General features: G+C 39.8%; 1 protein-coding gene across 3 annotated transcripts in view; it reads right to left on the reverse strand.

Annotated features, from left to right (window-relative positions):
* LOC146160356 (VWFA and cache domain-containing protein 1-like) overlaps window positions 1–21,954 on the reverse strand; it is a 55,909-nt gene that overhangs the window by 21,426 nt on the left and 12,529 nt on the right. For all 3 annotated transcript variants that reach the window (XM_083385687.1, XM_083385686.1, XM_083385685.1), the window contains 6 exons: window positions 14,256–14,447; window positions 12,938–13,124; window positions 11,444–11,621; window positions 11,243–11,363; window positions 9,819–9,910; window positions 4,036–4,154 (listed from right to left, as the gene is read on the reverse strand). In XM_083385687.1, coding sequence (XP_083241813.1) covers window positions 4,036–4,154; window positions 9,819–9,910; window positions 11,243–11,363; window positions 11,444–11,621; window positions 12,938–13,124; window positions 14,256–14,447 — 889 coding nt within the window. The remainder of the gene's footprint in view (window positions 1–4,035; window positions 4,155–9,818; window positions 9,911–11,242; window positions 11,364–11,443; window positions 11,622–12,937; window positions 13,125–14,255; window positions 14,448–21,954) is intronic.

Below are 21,954 nucleotides of genomic sequence, written 5' to 3' on the forward strand. Positions count from 1 at the left end.
AAATCGACTGCGGATATTTTAGAGACTGATTTTTCTCACTTCGGGTATCCCTATATGATAGTAACTGACAACGCTCCGATGTTTACATCTGATGAGTTCAAAACATACTGCAAGGAAAGGGGAATAGTTCACCGCTCTTACCATCCTGCGACAAAATGGGAGCTCCTTACCATGCTGCGACAAATGGCGCAGCTGAACGTCTTGTTCAGACTTTCAAACAGGCTTTGAGAAAGTCTGGAATGCCTCCGAAGCAAGCGATAGTGGAATTTCTCATGCAATATCGCAGGACGCCGACTGGGAACGGGTATTCTCCTAGTCAACTTCTCAATAACCGTCAGATGCGCACAAAGGTGGACTCACTTTTTCCTTCGCCACACATTGCCCAAAGACGGTTATCAAGAGAAACGTCACGCGCAAACGCTAAAAAACATCGCTTTGCACAAAGTTCGTACAAGGTTGGAATGCCGTGCTATGCTTTGTATCATGGACCTAAGCACAACCATGACCCACGCTGGGTTCCAGCCGTTGTGACAGAAGTTCACGGCACCCGATCGGTCACTGTGAAGGTGATACCTCAGGGACAACTGTGGTGCCGCCACATTGACCAGCTCCGTCCGCGACACGCATCTCCCGAAGATGAAAATCCCGGTGAACTTCCAACACCGGTGAATGATGACGCTCATATCGATGACGGGCTTTCCGGTGATTTACCGGTATCATCCCAGACAACTACCGAGTACGGTCCGACTAATCCGCGACGGTCTAATCGACGCCGCAAGCCTCCGCAACGTTTTTGTTGTTAATGTCGTGATATTGTTATTGCGCAGCTTTGTAATTTTGTTGGGGAGGTGTTAAGTATTACGCATTTTGAGCCATGTACTGTAGTCGTTTCCCACCCTGCGGCTTAATTACGTTATTCGCATTCTTGTGCTGATTGCTGATTGATTACAGTGCTATTGTGCTGCTATGCTAAGTGATTTCTTTGCTACTTAAACCGTGGTTGGTTTCGTTTCATTGCCTATTACTACTTCACTGCTCTGATCAAGAATACAACAACTTGTTTCTAATTTTTCCAAAGATTGGTCCTTTTTTCCCCGAAAATAAGGATACTAATTGTAAAACAATGCATTACAGTATATTACATAATAACAATGGCTTGTGAAAGTAGTAAGCTGCAGTAAGCAATTTTACGCGTTCATAAAGCGACAATTGTACAGAGCTACAGGTTTAGATAACCATGGGTCACGAGTCCCATGCTGCTTTTATGTAGGCCTATAGTGGTCACTGCACAACTTGCCTAGGTCGTTGTCAATTTCTTATGTGTGGACAGTTAACAAAGTACGTTAAAGAGGAGACAACGCAGTTAGAGTGTCTTTTTAGTATGTACCACGATATACAAGCTTAAACAGTACATTTTATAATGATATTGGTAGGCCAACGAGTTTTGTGAACTACAAAACTGTAGCTGTAGCGTGATTTATATTTAGTAGAGCCCGCAAAAGTCTATTAAGTCAAATTTTTTTAAGGACCTATTCTGTCCATGAATCAAAGAATAAAGTTGTTTTCAGCGCCCAGGGAACTGTTTTTAAGAAGTTTATAGGTCAAAATAAAGTAAAAATTTACAATAATAAAGTCAAAATTTGTCAAATTATAGCTTTTTACAAAGTTTTTGTGTTTCTTGAGAGTAATTTTTGTACAAATCGCCGTGGAAGCATTATCGTCGTGGAAGCAAAAAACGCGACACACTTTTTATCATCAATGAAACACCTTTACTTTTCGACAAAATATTATGTTTGGGTAACTGGCGTCAATTCAAGGAAGAACTGTGGCCTCTACAAATAAGCAATTTCGTTAAGTCAAAATTTTTTTTCTTTTTGAGGCTATGGAAAAAACAGCAATTAGTGCCGCCCACAAAGTTATGACAAAACACAACAATTTTGCTAGAAGCATTACAGCAAATCATTCAATAAATGATTTTATAACAAGAAAAACTTTGTTAATAAAAAAAGCAAAATGTCACTGGCCTAATTTTCCTTACAGGCAAAATGCCCCGAGCCTAAGGCGACAGGTCTTTCAAATAAATTTTTTTCGCGCTTTTTAGGCTACGTTTTTTTACATACAAAAATAGGTCTTTTAAAGTTTTTATTTCATTTATGATGTTTTTTCCCCGAAATCCTGGATATTGCCCTGGTCATCAGTAGCGTGCTTATATTTTTGGTGTAGCGTGCTTATTTTTTGGTCTTAAGCAGAAGGTAACCCTGTTTACAGACCTAGTTTTACTGGTTTACCTAGCCACCAGGGGCGGATCTAGGGGGGGGGGGCGATATGGCCATGCCCCCCTCCCACCCCCAAACTAAAAAATATGTACATTTTTTTACTTAATAGGCAGCTTATTTTCGCGGTTCCCTAGGTAATATGGCCTATTTTCGCCAAAATAAGACATATTTTTTAGTTTTGTAGTGGTGTACCAGCTTATGGCGCCATATAATGAATATTTCAAAAAAATTGTAAAATTCGTTTCGCGCACTCGCGCAAAGCGGCGTTTTTCAGATTTGCAGCGACGGCTTAAGTGACCGTACGCTGACCTCGACTATATAATAACTAACTTAAATCCAAGTACAATTAAAAGCTTTTGTGTTGTTAGTGCAAATCTGTATCAGAAATCTTTACTGTTGCGTCGCGGACAAACGGAAAACGTATTCAAACATAATCGACAAATATATTTTAACCATTTTTTTTAAATGTAACAAAAACAAGAAATTTAAAAGAAATACCGGTACACCAAAAAAATAGCACTCGCTTCGCTCGCCAGGTTTGCCCCAAATGGTTATCAAACACTAAAATAGATTAACTATAAAATTTATCGCGTTTTCTCAAAGTAGTTTCATTACACTTTTTAATAGTAGTACAGGGATGACGACGTGTGGACTCGAATTTTAAACCAAGTATACGCTTTTTTAGCGAATTTGCGCCAAGACTTTACTGCCTCCTTAAAAGTAATTATAAACACGTTTTTAAAGTGCAAAAAAATCCGAGGCCCACCTGATTCACAATTGTTATAAAGTTGTAATAACACAAAATCTCATTTAATATATGTTGTGCGGCCCGCAGAGACCTTTCTGAGTTTGGTTTTGGCCCGCGACTACTACACAAAGGTTGCCGACCCTTGTGTAAGGATTTGAATATAGAGTTTTGCAAAAACCAACTACAGTAACTTAAAAATTGAGAGAAGTGTCATGAAAGAACCACAGCTGACCGCAGCAGACAACGCTATGGTGTTATTGCGACGTGGCCTCGGCGCTTTTTCGGTGGCATGTGAGGTTGCTCTCGCCTTTTCGGGAAAAAGCAAGATGTGTAGACAATAGATGGTAGCGTCTTTCAGCGATATTCTTCATACCGGGTCAAACTAGGAAACCGGTCCACTGTAGAGGCTAACCTTATTACTTTTTCGTGCTTTCAAAAGTTCTGTTTTTCGCGTTATTTTGCCGGAGTTAGTTTATTCGGCTATCCGATGTTATTTTTACCTGACGCAATGGTATACTTTTGTGACGTCATATCCGAAAAAATGCATGGCCCTCCCCAAACTGAAATCCTAGATCCGCGCCTGCTAGCCACCTGGACTTTTAGTGTCGGCACAGTTAAAGATTGATAACAAGAAGTATTTCTTAGCATTTAAAACAAACATTTGGACATTGTGGACTGTCATTACGTAAAATAGACTTTACTGACCTAACGATACAACTAACGATTTTATTGACTTATCAGAAAAGTATTACTATGCAAAAAATTTCTTAAAAACATCCTTTAATATTTGGAGGTGGAATTACATCTAGCTCTCGTAAAGTTTTAGTTTTTTTGTATGCACTCTTTTGTTTGCGCTTTATACCGTTTATGTGATATTTTGTGTACCAAATTGACCTGTAGCTACACAACCACAATTAAGCAGAGGATTTTCTTGTACGAAGAATAGCAAATACGTACGAACGTTGCAAATAAGCAACCTAAATGACCTGGTTTAACATGGTAAAAACTTACTTGCGATGTGCTTAAGGCGCAATTGATTTTGCTCATTGTTGTCCAAATATTTTTCATGCAAAATAATGTTTCCTCCGTCGTCGACTAAAACACAATTCCAAGCTGGGGAAGAATTCAGTCTGGTAAGTAATAACAAGAATAAATGAAAACTACGTCAAAACAAAAATTACAACCGGTGGTATACATGTTTTGATTGTTTTGTACAAGTAGGCCTATAAGCAAAAATTGCACTTTGCATGAAACTGTCGCATGAAATAAGTTAATATATATTAGTTTATAAAATCTACGTTTAGCGTTATTTCTGCTCTAAGGCTGTTATATGCTTTAGTATTCCACATGTGAAGTAATCTCCAATTCCCAAACTCTGTTTTTAACTACTTCGCAAATATTTTTTTTCTGCTTTTGTTTGATTCTGTTTTGTACACATTTTTGCATGATGAGTCTTAGTGTATACCAGGGATGTTCAACCTGCGGCCCGCCTAGCCTTCATTCAAATCAATTGATTCGACTATCATCAAAACGTGTAGAACGCCCAGTTTAGATGAAGGCCTAATCTCATATTTTTTTAGACTATAATTAAGTCTAATGCCGCATTTCAACAGCCATCAAACGCTTGTGTAGCCATCATTGTTAAGCAAGGTGTGTGTTTTTCTAAATGTGTGTTTTTGCGGACTGTTTTAAGAAAATATATCAGCCCAAAGGTGTCGTACAATGGCATAATATGGCATGTAAACTCAATTTGTCGCGCTTCGCTCGATAAGGCTGACATTCACTTGCATATTTGCGCACAAGTTCACTCTCGAAGAGCGGATGTTTTTAAGTTATTTTATGACATCACGAATGGCGTAGCTTATGACGTCACACCCTTTAATTTAATGGGTTTTGTGGCAATTTGCGGCCCATTCTGTTGAAAGGTTGGACATCCCTGGTGTATACCATTGTATGTATTATTTCTATTAAAAATACACATTTTGCATTACTGAAAAGGTATACTGGCGTTCATAAAATTACAATTTTCGTCAACTTAAATAAACTATAAAATAACTCCGCTTTCCCAAGTACAACAGGGTAGCGCCGCGGCACTCGTCGTTTGTGCGAATGTATACTGTTTTTGCAACAGGCTATATGTGTAACATATTTTAAAACAAGATAAATGCAATGTATATTTTTTTGTGCTTCAAGTGAATTATTGTACGTGGTTTCTATTCAGCCTTATAGTTGGTAAATCAACGGCCGTCACAACATGTTGGTAAAAATCATATTAAGCACAAAATATGTGCAATTTCCATATGTCTAATTCGCATGTACAAATCTTAGTCAATTTAAACAGAAATAGATAGGTGCTTGGGAGTGATTAGGATAGTTAGTTGATACCTTAGGGGCGCAAGGGGTGTGAAGAACCACTGATTTAGGGTATCTCCCAAGGTGCTGCGCATTTGTTTATTAAATTGACAAAATTTAAAACCAAAAAATATTTTAGAAATACACTAAGAAAAACAAAACGTCGTCACAAATGGTAACACAAGTTTAGACAAATTAAATCACCAGAATTTCAAAAAAAATATGAAAGCCAAAAGTGTAAAATAACAAAAATTGGGAGATACCATTTGGAGTAAAGCTCGAAAATATCAATCAACAAACTGTGGTGTAATCGTTAAATTGCAAACTAAGGTGCTTTAGGTCTATAGACTCTATAGCAGTGGTTCTTAAACTGGGGGGCGTGTGAGGTTCACAAGGGGGGCGCGAAAAATTGACAAACTCTGTAGGAATTATGATTAAACTTTAAGGTGAAGTGATATTTAATTGGACAACATCGAATCATATCACATTAGTTTTTTCTGTTATGTAGAATATTCCTGTTGATTTTAAGGTTAGTAATTTCGTTTTGTGACGAGGTGATTCCACAAAAATTTATGCTAACGCATTAATAACGTGATTAAGTTACCCGTTCTGATTGGCCTTTCGAGGAAAACATGGTGTTTGTTCACGGTTTGATGCTCTGTTTTCACCTAGATCAGCGCTTCTTTACCGTTGCGCCATGGAAAACCGCCATGTGCGTCACGGAAAAACGAAAAACTTATTTAAAATGTTAGACATATTTTTTAACATTATTTTTCGACAATGTAATAAAAACGTGCAAGAAATTTGAAACAAATTCCGATATACCCCAAAAAAATAGCGCTCGCTTCGCTCGCCAGGTTTGCCTTCACTTAACAATTTTAACAAACACTTTGCTAGATTAACTTTAGATGTTAACGCGTTCCCTCAAAGTTGTTTTATTACACTTTTCATTAGCAGTATGGATGACGGCGTGTGGATTTTCAACAAAACAAACGCTTTTCGCGCTATGCGCCAACACTTTACTGCCTCCACGTAATCAAACACGTTTTTAGGTGCAAAAACGATCCGATGCCCGACTGATTCACATTTCTAACATGAAAATAACACAATTTTTAGTAATCATTTTGTGCGGCCCGCAGAGATCTTTCCTAGTTGGTTTAGGTCTGCGATTAGAAAAAGGTTGCCGACCCCTGGTTTAATAAATAGCTCAAATATTCACAGAGAGTAACTCGCTAAGTGTTAACAGTGTTCATTGTTACGTCACACACTACCAAAGTTTATGGCTTTTTAACTATTTAGTTTTCGCTTTTGAAAAGAGTTTTGGCGCATTGCGTTCTGTTTTATCAGGCTCAGTTAGAAACTTTTACCCAGCATGTTTTTTTAGTTTTGCACTGCAAGTTAATGTTGGCAAACCGTAAACAAGCAAGATTATATATTTTTCTTTTTAGTAAATATGGAGTGGCAGGTAAACATCATTTGCCTACCGCTAAACCTACTGTGGAAACTCACTTGTTTAGAGTTGTTTAAAGTCTTATTTTAGCTACACACAATTTTTTTAATTGGCCAAGCTGTTGTTTATTAGCCGAATTGCTATAATAAACATGACCTCTTTTAAAAATTCGAGCTGAGTTTGTTAAGATCTTAAATTTACTTCTAAGAGAAAATGTAAATCCACGAGTGAAATACAAATAGATTATCCAAACATCCATGCTTCAGAAATGGTAGAATTTGAATGCGAAGCAGAATGTTTAGTTTACAACCCAGCCACATATATCTCAGTTTCATACAAAGGTAGCGCGAATTTAAAATCGCACATCAGTTCTGATCGACTTAGTAAAATTATGTAAATGAAAAAGCGCAAAATCTATGAAAATCAGAATGCGCCGTGCGTCTCATCGCACCATCGAAAATGAAAATTTGTGTAACTTAAACTATATACAAAGGCATTTTTCACGCAGCACATTACGTCACGTTGTGACATAACTGTTCGAGGTCGATTCCGAGTTTTTTTTAAGGTTCCTGATCTGTAGTTGGCCACTTGACGCGGTAAATTCGTCAGAAATTTCGCGTTCAAAATATGGCAACCCTAGGTTATGCTCTGAGGTTAAAGACAGTTTCACCCTTTGTATTGACGCAACTTACCTGGAAATAAATTGCTGTTATGCTTTATGTTTTTTTGATTTTGAAACAAGGTGGGGCGCGAATTTGGATAAAATTGTAAAAGGGGGGCGTGTCTCAAAAAGTTTAAGAACCACTGCTCTAGAGCCATCCACCATTACTCGTGGGAGGGGCTTAACAAAATTTTATTGGATTTCTTGAAACTCCAAGGATCCTATATGCTTTTCTCTTGCTGTTATTCATACTTTTATTCTATCCTGCAAGTATACACAAAAATCCCCACAGGTAAGTCATTTAGATTGCTGCTACGTTACAGAAATGGCATGCGCCATTGTCGCAACTATTAATTCCGTCAGCCAGCCGCTCACTGTCCAGTGTATTGTGTAAAAAATGTTGCATGATTTGGTGTTCTAATTTACACAGTTTTTTAAACTACTAATTTAAATCTATAGTTACTACAAAAAAGTGTCAAGTATCGCTAGCGGAGAAACAACCAGGCCAAGCCCTTCTCCCACTACATACATTTAAAAAAAAATTGCAAAATATCGCGCTTCGATCCAAACTTTTTCCTAGTATGTTATAAGCAAGGCGATTATTTCTGACATAATTTAGTTAAATTTTTTTGTAAAATTGGTCCAAGTTTACACGTGAGGTCAATTCGTCCAAATTATTTCAAAATCGTTACAAAAATAACAAAAACAAAAACATTTTGAAATTGTTGTTCAGTTTAAAAAAAAATTAGTTATAAATTACTTCCAACAAGATTTTAACTGCATTATATTTGCATTAGAGCAGGGGTCGGCAATCCCTGGCACGCGTGCCAAAAGTGGCACGCGAGATGATTTTCAGGGCACGCCAAATGATTTAACGCGCACGACCGCACGTTATATTATCTTAAGAAAGTGCAACCATTACATCACTACAACATCATTAACATTATTATTGCATAACTATCACTAGCGCTAACTAAATGGTTGTACACATTTCCAGTTCGTGTCACAAATTAGTGTCTTAACTGTTGTGTTTAACATTATTTGTTGTGGCCGTTAAACTTGTTGTCCACGACCACGACTAACTGTTTGCATTACGTCACAATGCTCTAAAACTGGCGAGATGTTTGCTGCGTTGAAGTCACTGATCTCTATCAGTGGTTAAAGCATGGAATTCCACATTAAAAATAAGCACGTGTGTTTTTGTGCGACTGCGAAACCAAGCTTAAAGCGAAACTGGTAGTTAACACTTGTAGGTATCGGCTGAAAAGCATCGAAGTATATTCCAAAAAGCGGGCACAGTACTGTGTTCGTGAAGTTCGTTTTTTTCAACAGGGTTTGGGTATATTTACAGAATTAAACTTATGAAATTAGGTTTAATGACGTCTCCCAAGATATGTAAATATAACAGAATTATTTAAATGTAATCTAGTCAACTTTAATTAGATAAAAAAATAAGTTATCTAGCAAGTATTTTTCTTACAGTAACCTCAAGCGCTTTTTCTATTTCACCACAGGTTATAGCGCATTTTATGCACTTGTCCGCACGCCAATGCGAGGGCAATTTACTCAGTTCGCGATTTTTATTGACACGCACTCCCCCGTCCTAAGCAAAAATAAGTTGTTATTATCAGATTTCAAGTATATAACATCCAATTAACCAACTCATAACCTATGTTAATACATTTTAGACATTCAATATTGCGACAATCGAGGCGGTCTCTATAGTTTCCGCAGGAAAGAAATACTTCTTAAACATCTGATTGAAATATTTCCTAGAATCTCGCTGTGGAAATGATATGCTTAAAAACACACCCTTCGTCAATAACGCATAAGTTATCGTGACAAGATAGATTTCAAAAACTTTGCGGTTTTATTCCTATATAAAATTTGACTGTATAGCATAGCAAAATATGACATTCTTGCGGCATCTATAGTTTCAGAAATAAATCTTGTTTTTTTAGCAAAGTAGTTCGCGACTCACTGATAATGATTTAATGCTGTTGAGGATTACCACGGTACAGCTCTAACACTCAAAGAAAAACAGAAAAAAAAATCTATTACTACTTTCCAGGACGTTTGAAATTTTCTAAGCAAAACAATAAATCGTTATTGAAAAACAGAAGGTATGGGGTGGAAATTCGCAGGCGTCATCATATAGACAGTTTAGGCGAGTGTTAGTTCACCTGAACCAATGCTGATCGTTACCGTCGCCAACTGGCGATTGCCATCTTTAATTCAGTGGTAACCATGTTATAATATGTGACGGATTGTGTAAAATTTGTCATGTAAGATTTTTTATGAAGTTTAAACAACAATGATGTATGGGCTTACTTTCTTTTGCAGTATGGATAAAGTTCCGACAGCATGGAGTACAAATAGTTAAGTGAGAAATCAACTCCCATCACCCCAACAATATCCCTTTTCTGAAATAAAGTAGGTATCAAATTGCATAAAAAATATTTAAAAGATTACTTTCAACCTCATGTTATGATTACAATTTTCGCTACACAAATTTATCTAAAATATACTTGCAATTGTAAATGGGCTAGATTTGATTATTAAATGATTTCTAAACTACCTAAATAACCTGGCTTTTTTAAAGCCCCAGACACACGTATTTATTTGCCCTTTGAGGTGTTCATGCACATAAAGCTTTGGGCGAAACAAAAATTCCGCCTGCACATTTGCGCACAGTTAGACTGGGCGGCACATGATACTTTTAGTGGTGCAATATCGTTATACTGTGACGTAACTTTGTGATGTCATGTCTACGGCATTTCATCAATTCTAAACATATTAAACTTTTTTAACTGCAGAAACAACTATCCTGCACTTTCATTAAAACTGACCGTTAACCTGTGTTGCGGTTTAGTACGTCAACATCATTTTTTTAAATAAAATTTGTTCGTTAATGTAAAGCAAACAAACCCACAAAGGTTGTAAAAAAGATCTAAAACACCTTCATTTAACAAAAGCAGAATACTATATAGTTACGCAAAAACGCATCATCAGTTCTGCTAATTTTCTTATTCAAATTTCTGCTAATTTTCTTATTCTATTTGAATAAGAAAATTAGCAGAACTGATGATGCGTTTTTGCGTAACAATATAGTATTCTGCTTTTGTTAAATAAAGTTGTTTTAGATCTTTTTTACAACCTTTGTGGGTTTTTTTGGATCATATGATATGGAAAAGATCAACAACTAAAAATGTCAGAGCAGGCTTAGATCCCGACATTAACAAAAATAATAATAATATTATTATTATTATTACATCAACTTAATGTAAAGCATTGATGAACTCAATATTGACCTGTTAACAGTATATGGCAAAAATAATCTTGCACTGCACACATATCATTTGGGGAATTCGAGCCACGGTCTGTCTGTTTTCCATTTGTTCTAACAAACCTCGCGCTCTTATTTTTTAGTATTCCGATTTTTCTGTGCTTGAAAGACGTTTCATAGCAGGAAACTTGAAACAAAACGCGCCGTTTCGACAAGTTTATTGTTGGCTAAATGTACGACAAAACCATTCCTTTCCAAAGTTAACAATCACATAAACTAGATACATACTCTATCTAAACTAGTGGTTCTCAACCTTCAAAGAGTCGTGCCCCCCTTCCATTCACACAAAATACTCAAAAATACTGATCTCAGTTAAGCTATTAAAATACCGAATTATTACATTGCAAGTAGAGATAGTATGTCAGCAGACAAGAAACTAACGATAAGGTGGTTTAAACATGCAACATGCCTTTCGATGGAGTGGTGTCAGGATTGCCTTACTGATGCTGATGACATTTCCTGCGCCGGCGGCGTCTTTGTATGGGGTAGAAAAGACTACTTCTTTCGGATTCGAAAGTGCAAGCTCGTACCTAGATAAATAAAGTGGGTTTCTTGAAAATATTGCCCTTGGGACTACCAATATTCAGCAAAATAAAAAACAAACACAAACCACAATCTTTTTGTAACGTCAAAGTCGCTTTGCAACCGTGTACCAGGAAACACTCTATCCACGCCGGTTGCTGTTCCAACAAATCGTAGAGCTACGTGATTATCTGACCGATTGATCCATATGTGATCAACAAATGAAGTCCACATGACATCAGCAATAACTCCAGGGGCAAACAAATCTATTATAAAACAGCAAAATACAACATTAAATGTGAGTTAAGCGCTATGCAAGGCTGTACTTCTACTGTGTGATTTGGTAAAGCTAAAGCTATTACGCAGCCCCAAATTTAGTGCTTCCAATCTTTCAGAACTACTTTTTCTGAGAAGGAGGTCTATGTTTGTAGCAAGCGTCTCGAACACGCGGCCCATGAGAACATTTTGTGCAGCCAGCGATGCCGTTCGAATATTTAAATAATAATCAGCTTTTTTAGTGTCTCATGTTTTTCAGTACTCTTAGGCCAAGAGTAAATCTTCGGTGTTTGAATTAATTCTAGAAATTCAAAACTTAGCAAGATGGCCAGCCAAATTGCGCCAGATGCTGGTGCTATGCTCGGCTATAGGCTCAGTGTGTAATATGCGAGAAAGAAAAACAGAATAATGAAAACAGGCATTACTAAACTAGAGACCCGCGAGCAAAATGTGACCCTCGGACTATTTTATTATCCCGCGATCTTATTTTCTGGGCAAGTGATTAAACTAAAAAAATAATTATTGCCCTTTTTTTTTTTATTTCGTTGCTGTAAGTGCCGAACGAAACTTTACTACTGTTTGCCAACTTTTAACCATGCAAACGCAAAACGATTCGCGTGACTATTTTTTGATTTTACGGTATGTCAAGCATTTATAAAATGCCAATATTTTCAGCATAAGGGCGACATGCAATATTTTTGCCTTTTCTATATTTTCAAAGCCTAAAGCAGTAAGGACTCAGACTCTCAGTTGTAAGTTTCCACAAAACCATTTATTTATTTTTATACAGCTTTGTAATGTGGCAATTGTATCGTGGGTAACCTATACCTATTTTAAAACAAGATAAACGCAATTTTGGGCTTCGCCTAACCTTTTATGTGATTTTTATGCAGGCATGCAGATGTGGAGATAATATAGTGCTAATATTTTTATGTGCCCAACTGCCCAGTGCGTCAAGTATACTTCTTAGCCAGACTGTTAGACGCATGTTTTCATCTTCGCGCGTTTAATCAATCTTAAGCTGCACAATTGTTGCACACCAGTTCTTCGAGAATAGCACGTTTCGTAAGATTACTTGAATTATGACGTCACGTTAGGACATAATTGACCCACCATATAAAGCAAATTGCTTCAGATGGACCGTGGTCCGTGACATTATATAGTTAGCCACGCATTCCAAAGTGTGCGTTTTTTGCGTTCCTCGGAATAATTCACACGCTTAATTCATCCACCCGAAAAGCAATTGGAGTTTGACAAGCTACTTTATATAGTTCAACAGTTTTAGTTTCTACTAACTATTAGGTACCTGCTACATCTTTTTGATCTGTGAGGATACGGGTGACTTGCTCGACTGTTGTTGCGGCAAGTAGACTATTAAAGAATTGCTGATATTGACGGAGAGTAGAGTCGGTCTCTTCCGTCAGTTGGTAACGTATTGGGGACCGAAAACAACGCGGAGCAAATAAAACGGTCGACTGCGATACGGTGGATTTCTAAAAAAAATATGGAAATTAGGGCTGTAACATGCTTGTAAAATTAAATGCTGCACATCTGCAAATTCCCGCTTTTTTAAATTACGTCAGAAATTCACGGCATTACGTGACGTAATAAAGCAGTTAAAAGATACTGCTGTGACCGTTCCAAATAAATGTAGGTCTACCATTGAAATCGAGTCTTGGGCGAGTCTAGAATTTTTTTTGTTATTTTGGGTAGAGCAGGGGTCGGGAACCTTTCCAGCTTAAGGAGCCATAAAAGTCGAATGTTTTTGGTTGCGGAATGTATGCTCGGGTATGAGGGAATGTTTGTTCTCCTTGTTTGACCTTAACAAGGCAAAAGTAGCAGTCATCTTGCTGGTTTCTAGGTTCTCCTCAAACCGTTGGGACACCCCCAGTTGATCTGGGTATATTTTTCCCTTTTGAGTGCAAACGGAGCGTTTAACCTCAGATTGGGGAAACCTTTTGACCTCCCAGTTTTTGTCTGGGTCCCCAAGAGAGACTTTGAAGTATGCTAGATATACACACTGGATGAAGGTGGCGATTTTGCGTCCTTGAGGTGCTTGAACGATGAACCCACTCCTCTCCCCCAGGGCGTTTTAACCTCACGCAGTTTGTTTTAGTTTACAACCACTGTAATCAACTGGTACCGTTTTGTATAAATGGATTCAAATGCTTAGGAAACGATATTATCTAAAAAGCATTTTCTTACTGAAGTTTTCAAAAGGAATGGTTGTGCGACGCGCTTGAAAGAATAAAACGACTCGCCAAGGCGTCGAGACGCATAGTTTGAGATCCTCAGTTTTGCACTAATAAATATATATAGCTTGAAATAGCTTGAATGTGCCTCGTACGACCCACATTATGTATAATCACGTTGTTATAAAAGGTATATTGCGGTGGTAGTTTAGACAAAAAGTAAGATACGCGCAAAAGTCGCAAACCTTTAAAACGCTTAGGTCCTGTGTGGCGACCAATCTAGTTGCTACAACACGGCTAATACAGATAAACGTATGACATGTTTTTCTAGTGAAAAAAAAAAAAAAGCGTTTATCATACGATTGTATTTTTTCAAATTATTTATTCTTCGCATAAATGACCTGTTAAGTAATATTGTTGTTTAGTACTTACGTGATAAAAATGCCGGCAAACATCTTTGTCATTTCCGAGGTCCAGTCTATGATATCTGAAGCTTGTGTTGGCGTGCACAATGGACGCGACATCTTGTGGGCGCAATATGAGATCGTTTTTACCGAGTTCCATCACAAAACAAATGGAAAAGTTTGTTCCTCTTATAGGTCTCCAGAAGTAGGTTGCATTGATCTGTAATTATATGTTAAGTTTTTTTAACTAAAACGCATGCTCTGCACGACACAAGAAAAAGCAGCCGACTTGGCATCCAGATTAAAACCGCATACAAGGTATGCCGAAGTGTACAACCCAGACACTATTAAAATTCGTTTAAGCTACGTACCCATCAGGCTGAATGACCGAGCACTCGCACGCATCTTTACTGCTAAATTTGCAACATGTCTGCATTTGCGGGAAATACGTGACTCAATTGGGTATAAAAATGGCAAAAGAGAGCTCATAGTAGTTAACTCGAAAATTAGAGACCGCCCCCTCCCCAAAGAGGCCTGGATAGGCCCTTTCAAAATTGCCATCCACTACGACGGTCAACCCCTTTTTTGCACGAGGTGGAACAATGCGGCAAACTAATCGCAAAAAAAAATCAATCAAGGAAAAAAAGGCACTTGAAGACCGCATAACGGCAAAAATCCATCCTACCGGAATTCATAATAAACAAGACCCCGAATTTAGCAACATAATAGAGAACATGGAAATGTTCCCACTGTTAGGACAGCACCCTCCCCCCAATGTATTCCTCCCCGGAAAATTACCAGGCAACCATATAAAAGAGAATAAATCGAGCACCCCCCAACAAACAGCCCAACCCCCGAACGCTAACCAAGAAAGAGACCAAGACAAAGACAAAGATAAAGACAAAGATCCAAAAGAGAACGAGCGCCTTGATCCAATCCTCATTAACCTGGATTCTGATGACGATGACGACGACGACGACGATGACCACTCCAAATCAACAACCCTTGAAAGTACACAAGAAGATAAAGAAGAGAAGAAGAACGTCCCCCCCTACCAACCCCCCCAATCAAACCCCTTCAACCTATTAATACCCCCCTACTCAGACCTATCCAAACCCAACTTTGAGTCACAAAAACGCGACAGATCCGAAGATACGACCCCGGACCGTGACCCAAAGAACTTAAAAACAAATAAAGATATTTATGAATGCCCCCACTGCTTAAACTCCTGTAGCGTCGAAAAAAAACTAAATGCGATTGCGCCCCCCTGATCCCAAGGTCCCACCCACTATCTAACCCCCCTCCTTGTTGTTTTACTTAACGCACTTGAATTTTATCTATCGTACTTTACCCTTAATCGTATTTATTTTTAATATGTATAGAATATTTGTGTTTTTAAACATAGGAATAATGATTTTACACTGTGTAAAATGACGCCATTTTTGAAACAACAACGCTAAACGTCGCGGGCATCCAACAGCGCCGCAGACGCTTAGCCTTTTTTGACCTATTGAAACAAACCAACAATGACATATTCTTTTTACAAGAAACCCATTCCACCCCGCAGGACGAGGCAGCTTGGCCCTTGAGTGGACCCATGGCCCGCCCTCTTTAACTCTGCCCCTCCGGAGGATTTGCCTCTGGAGGAGTAGCCATCCTCTTTAACTCCCCCACCTTCACCCCCTCAGATGTAGTCCCGGACTTAGATGGCAAAATAATAGCTTGCAACATCAAAAATATGACACACACCATACACCTCACCAACATTTATGCCCCATCCGGTTACAACAACAGACAATCAAATGAACAATTCTTCGAAACCCTCTACACATACATCTCATCTCTACACCCCATAGTCCTAGCAGGATATTTCAATTGCCTTCTTGACCCGCTTATAGATAAATACCCCCAACCCACACTAGAACCCTAAACAAATCCCTTCCAACACTAATCAATACCTTAAACCTAATGGACACTTACCGAATCACCAACCCCTACACCCAAACCTTCACCCGCAGATCTCATAACACCCAATCACGTCTGGACCGCTTTTACACCTTCAACAACATCACCCCCTTAAATCACACATTTACTCCCACCCCCCTGTCGGATCACGATTCAGTAACCCTAACCTTGGACATCCCCACATCACCCCCCAGAGCACACGGACTCTGGAAGAATAAACTAACAACATTAACCAACCACGACTTCCAAATAAAACTCCAAGTTAAAATCACCAGATTAAAAACATTACAACAAGACCTTGACCCACTTAATTTTTGGACCTTATTAAAGGAAAAAGCTGATACCCTCCATAAAATTATATTCAAAGAAATAAACTTTAACAACACCCGGGAAATAGCCCAAAAACATTCGACCTTCGCCAAATTGAGGGAAGAAATGAGTCCCCATAACTACCAGCATACCTTTACAAAGTTCCAAAAATTAAAAAAAGAACTAAATAAACATTTCTTAGATAAAGCGAGAGAAGACCTCTTAAAGGCAAAAGTGCACGACTTGGAGAATAAAAACCTTTCCAATAAAGCCCGTACTAATAGACGAATATTCCCTACCCCACACAACCCCCGGAGAATTAACCCAACTTGCTTATTCTTTCTACCGTAAACTATACACACCAACAACTACACCCCCCAACCTTTGTTCGTATTAAGCCCCACTTGGAACAATTCATCTCCCCTTACCAACACGCCCAACCCGACCAAAACACCTCCACCGCCTCAACCCTCCTCCGTGACCTATACCATTTCTCCACCCAAAAGACGCCCACTCCTATTACATATCCCTCGACTTTAAAAAAGCCTTTGATTCCATAAACCACACCTGGCTCACCCACACCCTTGTCACCCGCAATTTCCCGACCTGTTTTGCCAATTACCTAATCGCAACCCAAACCTTCGCCTCATCCGTATCCTAATAAATGGCTTCCCCTCTGAACCCGTGGCGATCAGAAGAGGTGTGAGGCAAGGTGACCCACCAAGCCTCACCCTCTTCCTGATCGCCCTTGACCCAATCCTGCAGAACATTCAGCAGAACCCCTCCATCTCACCACCCCCAGCCCCTATCCGCAACCCCCCTAACAAACAGCCCAACCCCCGAACGCTAACCAAGAAAGAGACCAAGACAAAGACAAAGATAAAGACAAAGATCCAAAAGAGAACGAGCGCCTTGATCCAATCCTCATTAACCTGGATTCTGATGACGATGACGACGACGACAACGACGACGACGACGATGACCACTCCAAATCAACAACCCTTGAAAGTACACAAGAAGATAAAGAAGAGAAGAAGAACGTCCCCCCCTACCAACCCCCCCAATCAAACCCCTTCAACCTATTAATACCCCCCTACTCAGACCTATCCAAACCCAACTTTGAGTCACAAAAACGCGACAGATCCGAAGATACGACCCCGGACCGTGACCCAAAGAACTTAAAAACAAATAAAGATATTTATGAATGCCCCCACTGCTTAAACTCCTGTAGCGTCGAAAAAAAACTAAATGCGATTGCGCCCCCCTGATCCCAAGGTCCCACCCACTATCTAACCCCCTCCTTGTTGTTTTACTTAACGCACTTGAATTTTATCTATCGTACTTTACCCTTAATCGTATTTATTTTTAATATGTATAGAATATTTGTGTTTTTAAACATAGGAATAATGATTTTACACTGTGTAAAATGACGCCATTTTTGAAACAACAACGCTAAACGTCGCGGGCATCCAACAGCGCCGCAGACGCTTAGCCTTTTTTGACCTATTGAAACAAACCAACAATGACATATTCTTTTTACAAGAAACCCATTCCACCCCGCAGGACGAGGCAGCTTGGCCCTTGAGTGGACCCATGGCCCGCCCTCTTTAACTCTGCCCCTCCGGAGGATTTGCCTCTGGAGGAGTAGCCATCCTCTTTAACTCCCCCACCTTCACCCCCTCAGATGTAGTCCCGGACTTAGCTGGCAAAATAATAGCTTGCAACATCAAAAATATGACACACACCATACACCTCACCAACATTTATGCCCCATCCGGTTACAACAACAGACAATCAAATGAACAATTCTTCGAAACCCTCTACACATACATCTCATCTCTACACCCCATAGTCCTAGCAGGATATTTCAATTGCCTTCTTGACCCGCTTATAGATAAATACCCCCAACCCACACTAGAACCCTAAACAAATCCCTTCCAACACTAATCAATACCTTAAACCTAATGGACACTTACCGAATCACCAACCCCTACACCCAAACCTTCACCCGCAGATCTCATAACACCCAATCACGTCTGGACCGCTTTTATACCTCCAACAACATCACCCCCTTAAATCACACATTTACTCCCACCCCCCTGTCGGATCACGATTCAGTAACCCTAACCTTGGACATCCCCACATCACCCCCCAGAGCACACGGACTCTGGAAGAATAAACTAACAACATTAACCAACCACGACTTCCAAATAAAACTCCAAGTTAAAATCACCAGATTAAAAACATTACAACAAGACCTTGACCCACTTAATTTTTGGACCTTATTAAAGGAAAAAGCTGATACCCTCCATAAAATTATATTCAAAGAAATAAACTTTAACAACACCCGGGAAATAGCCCAAAAACATTCGACCTTCGCCAAATTGAGGGAAGAAATGAGTCCCCATAACTACCAGCATACCTTTACAAAGTTCCAAAAATTAAAAAAAGAACTAAATAAACATTTCTTAGATAAAGCGAGAGAAGACCTCTTAAAGGCAAAAGTGCACGACTTGGAGAATAAAAACCTTTCCAATAAAGCCCGTACTAATAGACGAATATTCCCTACCCCACACAACCCCGGAGAATTAACCCAACTTGCTTATTCTTTCTACCGTAAACTATACACACCAACAACTACACCCCCCAACCTTTGTTCGTATTAAGCCCCACTTGGAACAATTCATCTCCCCTTACCAACACGCCCAACCCGACAAAAACACCTCCACCGCCTCAACCCTCCTCCGTGACCTATACCATTTCTCCACCCAAAAGACGCCCACTCCTATTACATATCCCTCGACTTTAAAAAAGCCTTTGATTCCATAAACCACACCTGGCTCACCCACACCCTTGTCACCCGCAATTTCCCGACCTGTTTTGCCAATTACCTAATCGCAACCCAAACCTTCGCCTCATCCGTATCCTAATAAATGGCTTCCCCTCTGAACCCGTGGCGATCAGAAGAGGTGTGAGGCAAGGTGACCCGCCAAGCCTCACCCTCTTCCTGATCGCCCTTGACCCAATCCTGCAGAACATTCAGCAGAACCCCTCCATCTCACCACCCCCAGCCCCTATCCGCAACCCCCCCAAACTGGTAGCCTACGCAGATGACGTAACCCTAACCCTCTCACACCCCCACTCACTACCCCCCGTTTTCGACACCTTAGCTAAATTCCAATCCGCGTCAGGCCTCGCCCTTAACCCCGACAAAACCAAAGCCCTCCCACCCTCCCAACCCCTACCTACCTGCAATAAACTGGAACCCCCTAGCCATAACCCCCCTAAACATCCCAATTGGCGACCCAACCCAAATTGACCACGCATGGACCACGGCATACAAAAAGTTTGAAAACAAGGCCTCACAAATTAAACACCCCTTTCTCACATTTGACACTAAATCTATCCTGTCTAAAACCCTGCTTCTCCCCCACTTTATCCAACTAGTCCATGTTTACCCCACCCCGGATCGCATCAAGAAAAAGATAAATAAAACACTACTCAAGTTCTTTATAGGCCCACGTAACCCGACAATTCCACTAGACACCCTGGCAGCCAGTCGCCCCCACGGTGGCTACTCAGTTGCAAATATCCCCCTATATTCAGACTTATTCATCCGCCCAATAGGAACCTATATGAAACATAGACTCTCCCACACCTCAGCAGACACCCACAGCCAGATAATTGAATACCACTAGCAATAAAATATAACCTTAGACTCAAAAATACACTCCCCCACACTGTCTTCCCATCACCACATTACCAAAAAATCTAGAACCTCATACGGAAGCACGACCCAACCATAACCGAAATACTATCCCCTAAAATAAAACCTTTATACCTCCGCCTCACAACCCCACACCAATACGCAAACCCACACCCCAACCGCAACCCCCCGAACTGGTCACAAGTTCACCACCCCATCTTACCACCATACCTAAAAACATTCAACTACAAAGCAGCACGCAATGCATTAGCAGTAAAATCACATACAATCCCCAACATCCCAGCGTTAGAACCTAACTGCTATCTCTGTAACAAAAGATATGAATCAGATGTACATCTGTTCCACATGTGCCCCCAGAACCAGCCCCTCCTCAACCACGTAAAAAACATATACGCAGGCTTCACTATGTGCTCCACCACCTATTTCAACCACCAACACAGCCATATATTTTTTGTCACACCTCCCCACCCCCCCCAAACAACGATCTAATCACGCTCCTGAACACCATACTTCACCACACAATTTGGAAAAAAAGAATCAAGAAAGCCATAGCCCCCACACCTGACCCCAATCCCACTCCCCCCAGCACTTAATCAATAATTTTAACCGTGCAATCCGGGCACGACACAGAATTGAAGAAGCTAAAACAAACCCACAATACCTAAACTTATACACACAGATAATCACCCTCCTCTAGAATCTACCTAACCCCCTTAAAAACCCTACAAGCCAAACCCGACCCACAAATAGAGAGTACAGAAAATCCCTCCGCCCCTCTCTCCATAACACATCAAACCCCATCCATTTCCAAGAGGGAAAAGTAATAACCACATCCATTTTGGTTTTTATGACGCCATCTTGTTTTTTCATCAGCCATTTTGTTTTTTGATTTTTGTTTTTTTTTATTGCTCTGCCTTAGCCAACTACTTTAAATGCATATCCTCGAAAGAGGGGAGCGACAGAAAAGGCAAATCCTTACTCCTTTGTTAATATCCTCTTTTTGTTAATAATTGGATCGATAAGCATACTCCTCCTTGCAGGAGGAGTGAAGACCAATTTCCTTTGTTACTCCATACCCTTTGTTAGGCACCCCAATTACTTTTACGCCCATAGTGTTGCGTACCTTACCTTGCTCCCGTCGCCCACTTGCTTTTTGTTGCCCGCAAAAAAATAAATAAAAACCACGCAGGGCAATGATGAGCCCAAACCAAAGGGGGGACCTAGCAAATTGCTAGCCCCAACAACCCTGAGGTCACTGAGCCCTCGAAAAAAAAGAAGAAAAAAAAACGCATGCTCACACACGTACAATTATTTTTGCAGATGAACTAACAACGTCTACCTCGGCAAAAAACACACTTGTACGGCATTCGTGCTGCCTATTACCTCTCTTACCAGCTTGTCAAAGCGGAAATACTAACAGATGTATTTTAAAGGGAATAGCACTTTCTATTATTTGTAATTTACATACTGTTTTTTTACCTTGTCCGTAAAAGCATGTTATTGTGTAAAATAATTGCCTACTCCTGCTGGGCCGTTTAACGTGCTTTTGTCGCACCGTAAACAGTTGCTACTAGCCGTCTTCAAAAACACAGCACCTATATACTGTGCAATTACTTCGCTATATTAAACAGAGAATGGTTACAATTTACGCGATGTCTGTTTAGTGACTGTGGCGTTAGCAAGACAAGTTATTAGAATTTACGACTCAACCTAAGTTAAAAATATA

This window comes from Ascidiella aspersa, chromosome 3 (genome assembly GCF_963924565.1).
Source record: "Ascidiella aspersa chromosome 3, kaAscAspe10.2, whole genome shotgun sequence".
Classification (NCBI taxonomy): domain Eukaryota; kingdom Metazoa; phylum Chordata; class Ascidiacea; order Phlebobranchia; family Ascidiidae; genus Ascidiella; species Ascidiella aspersa.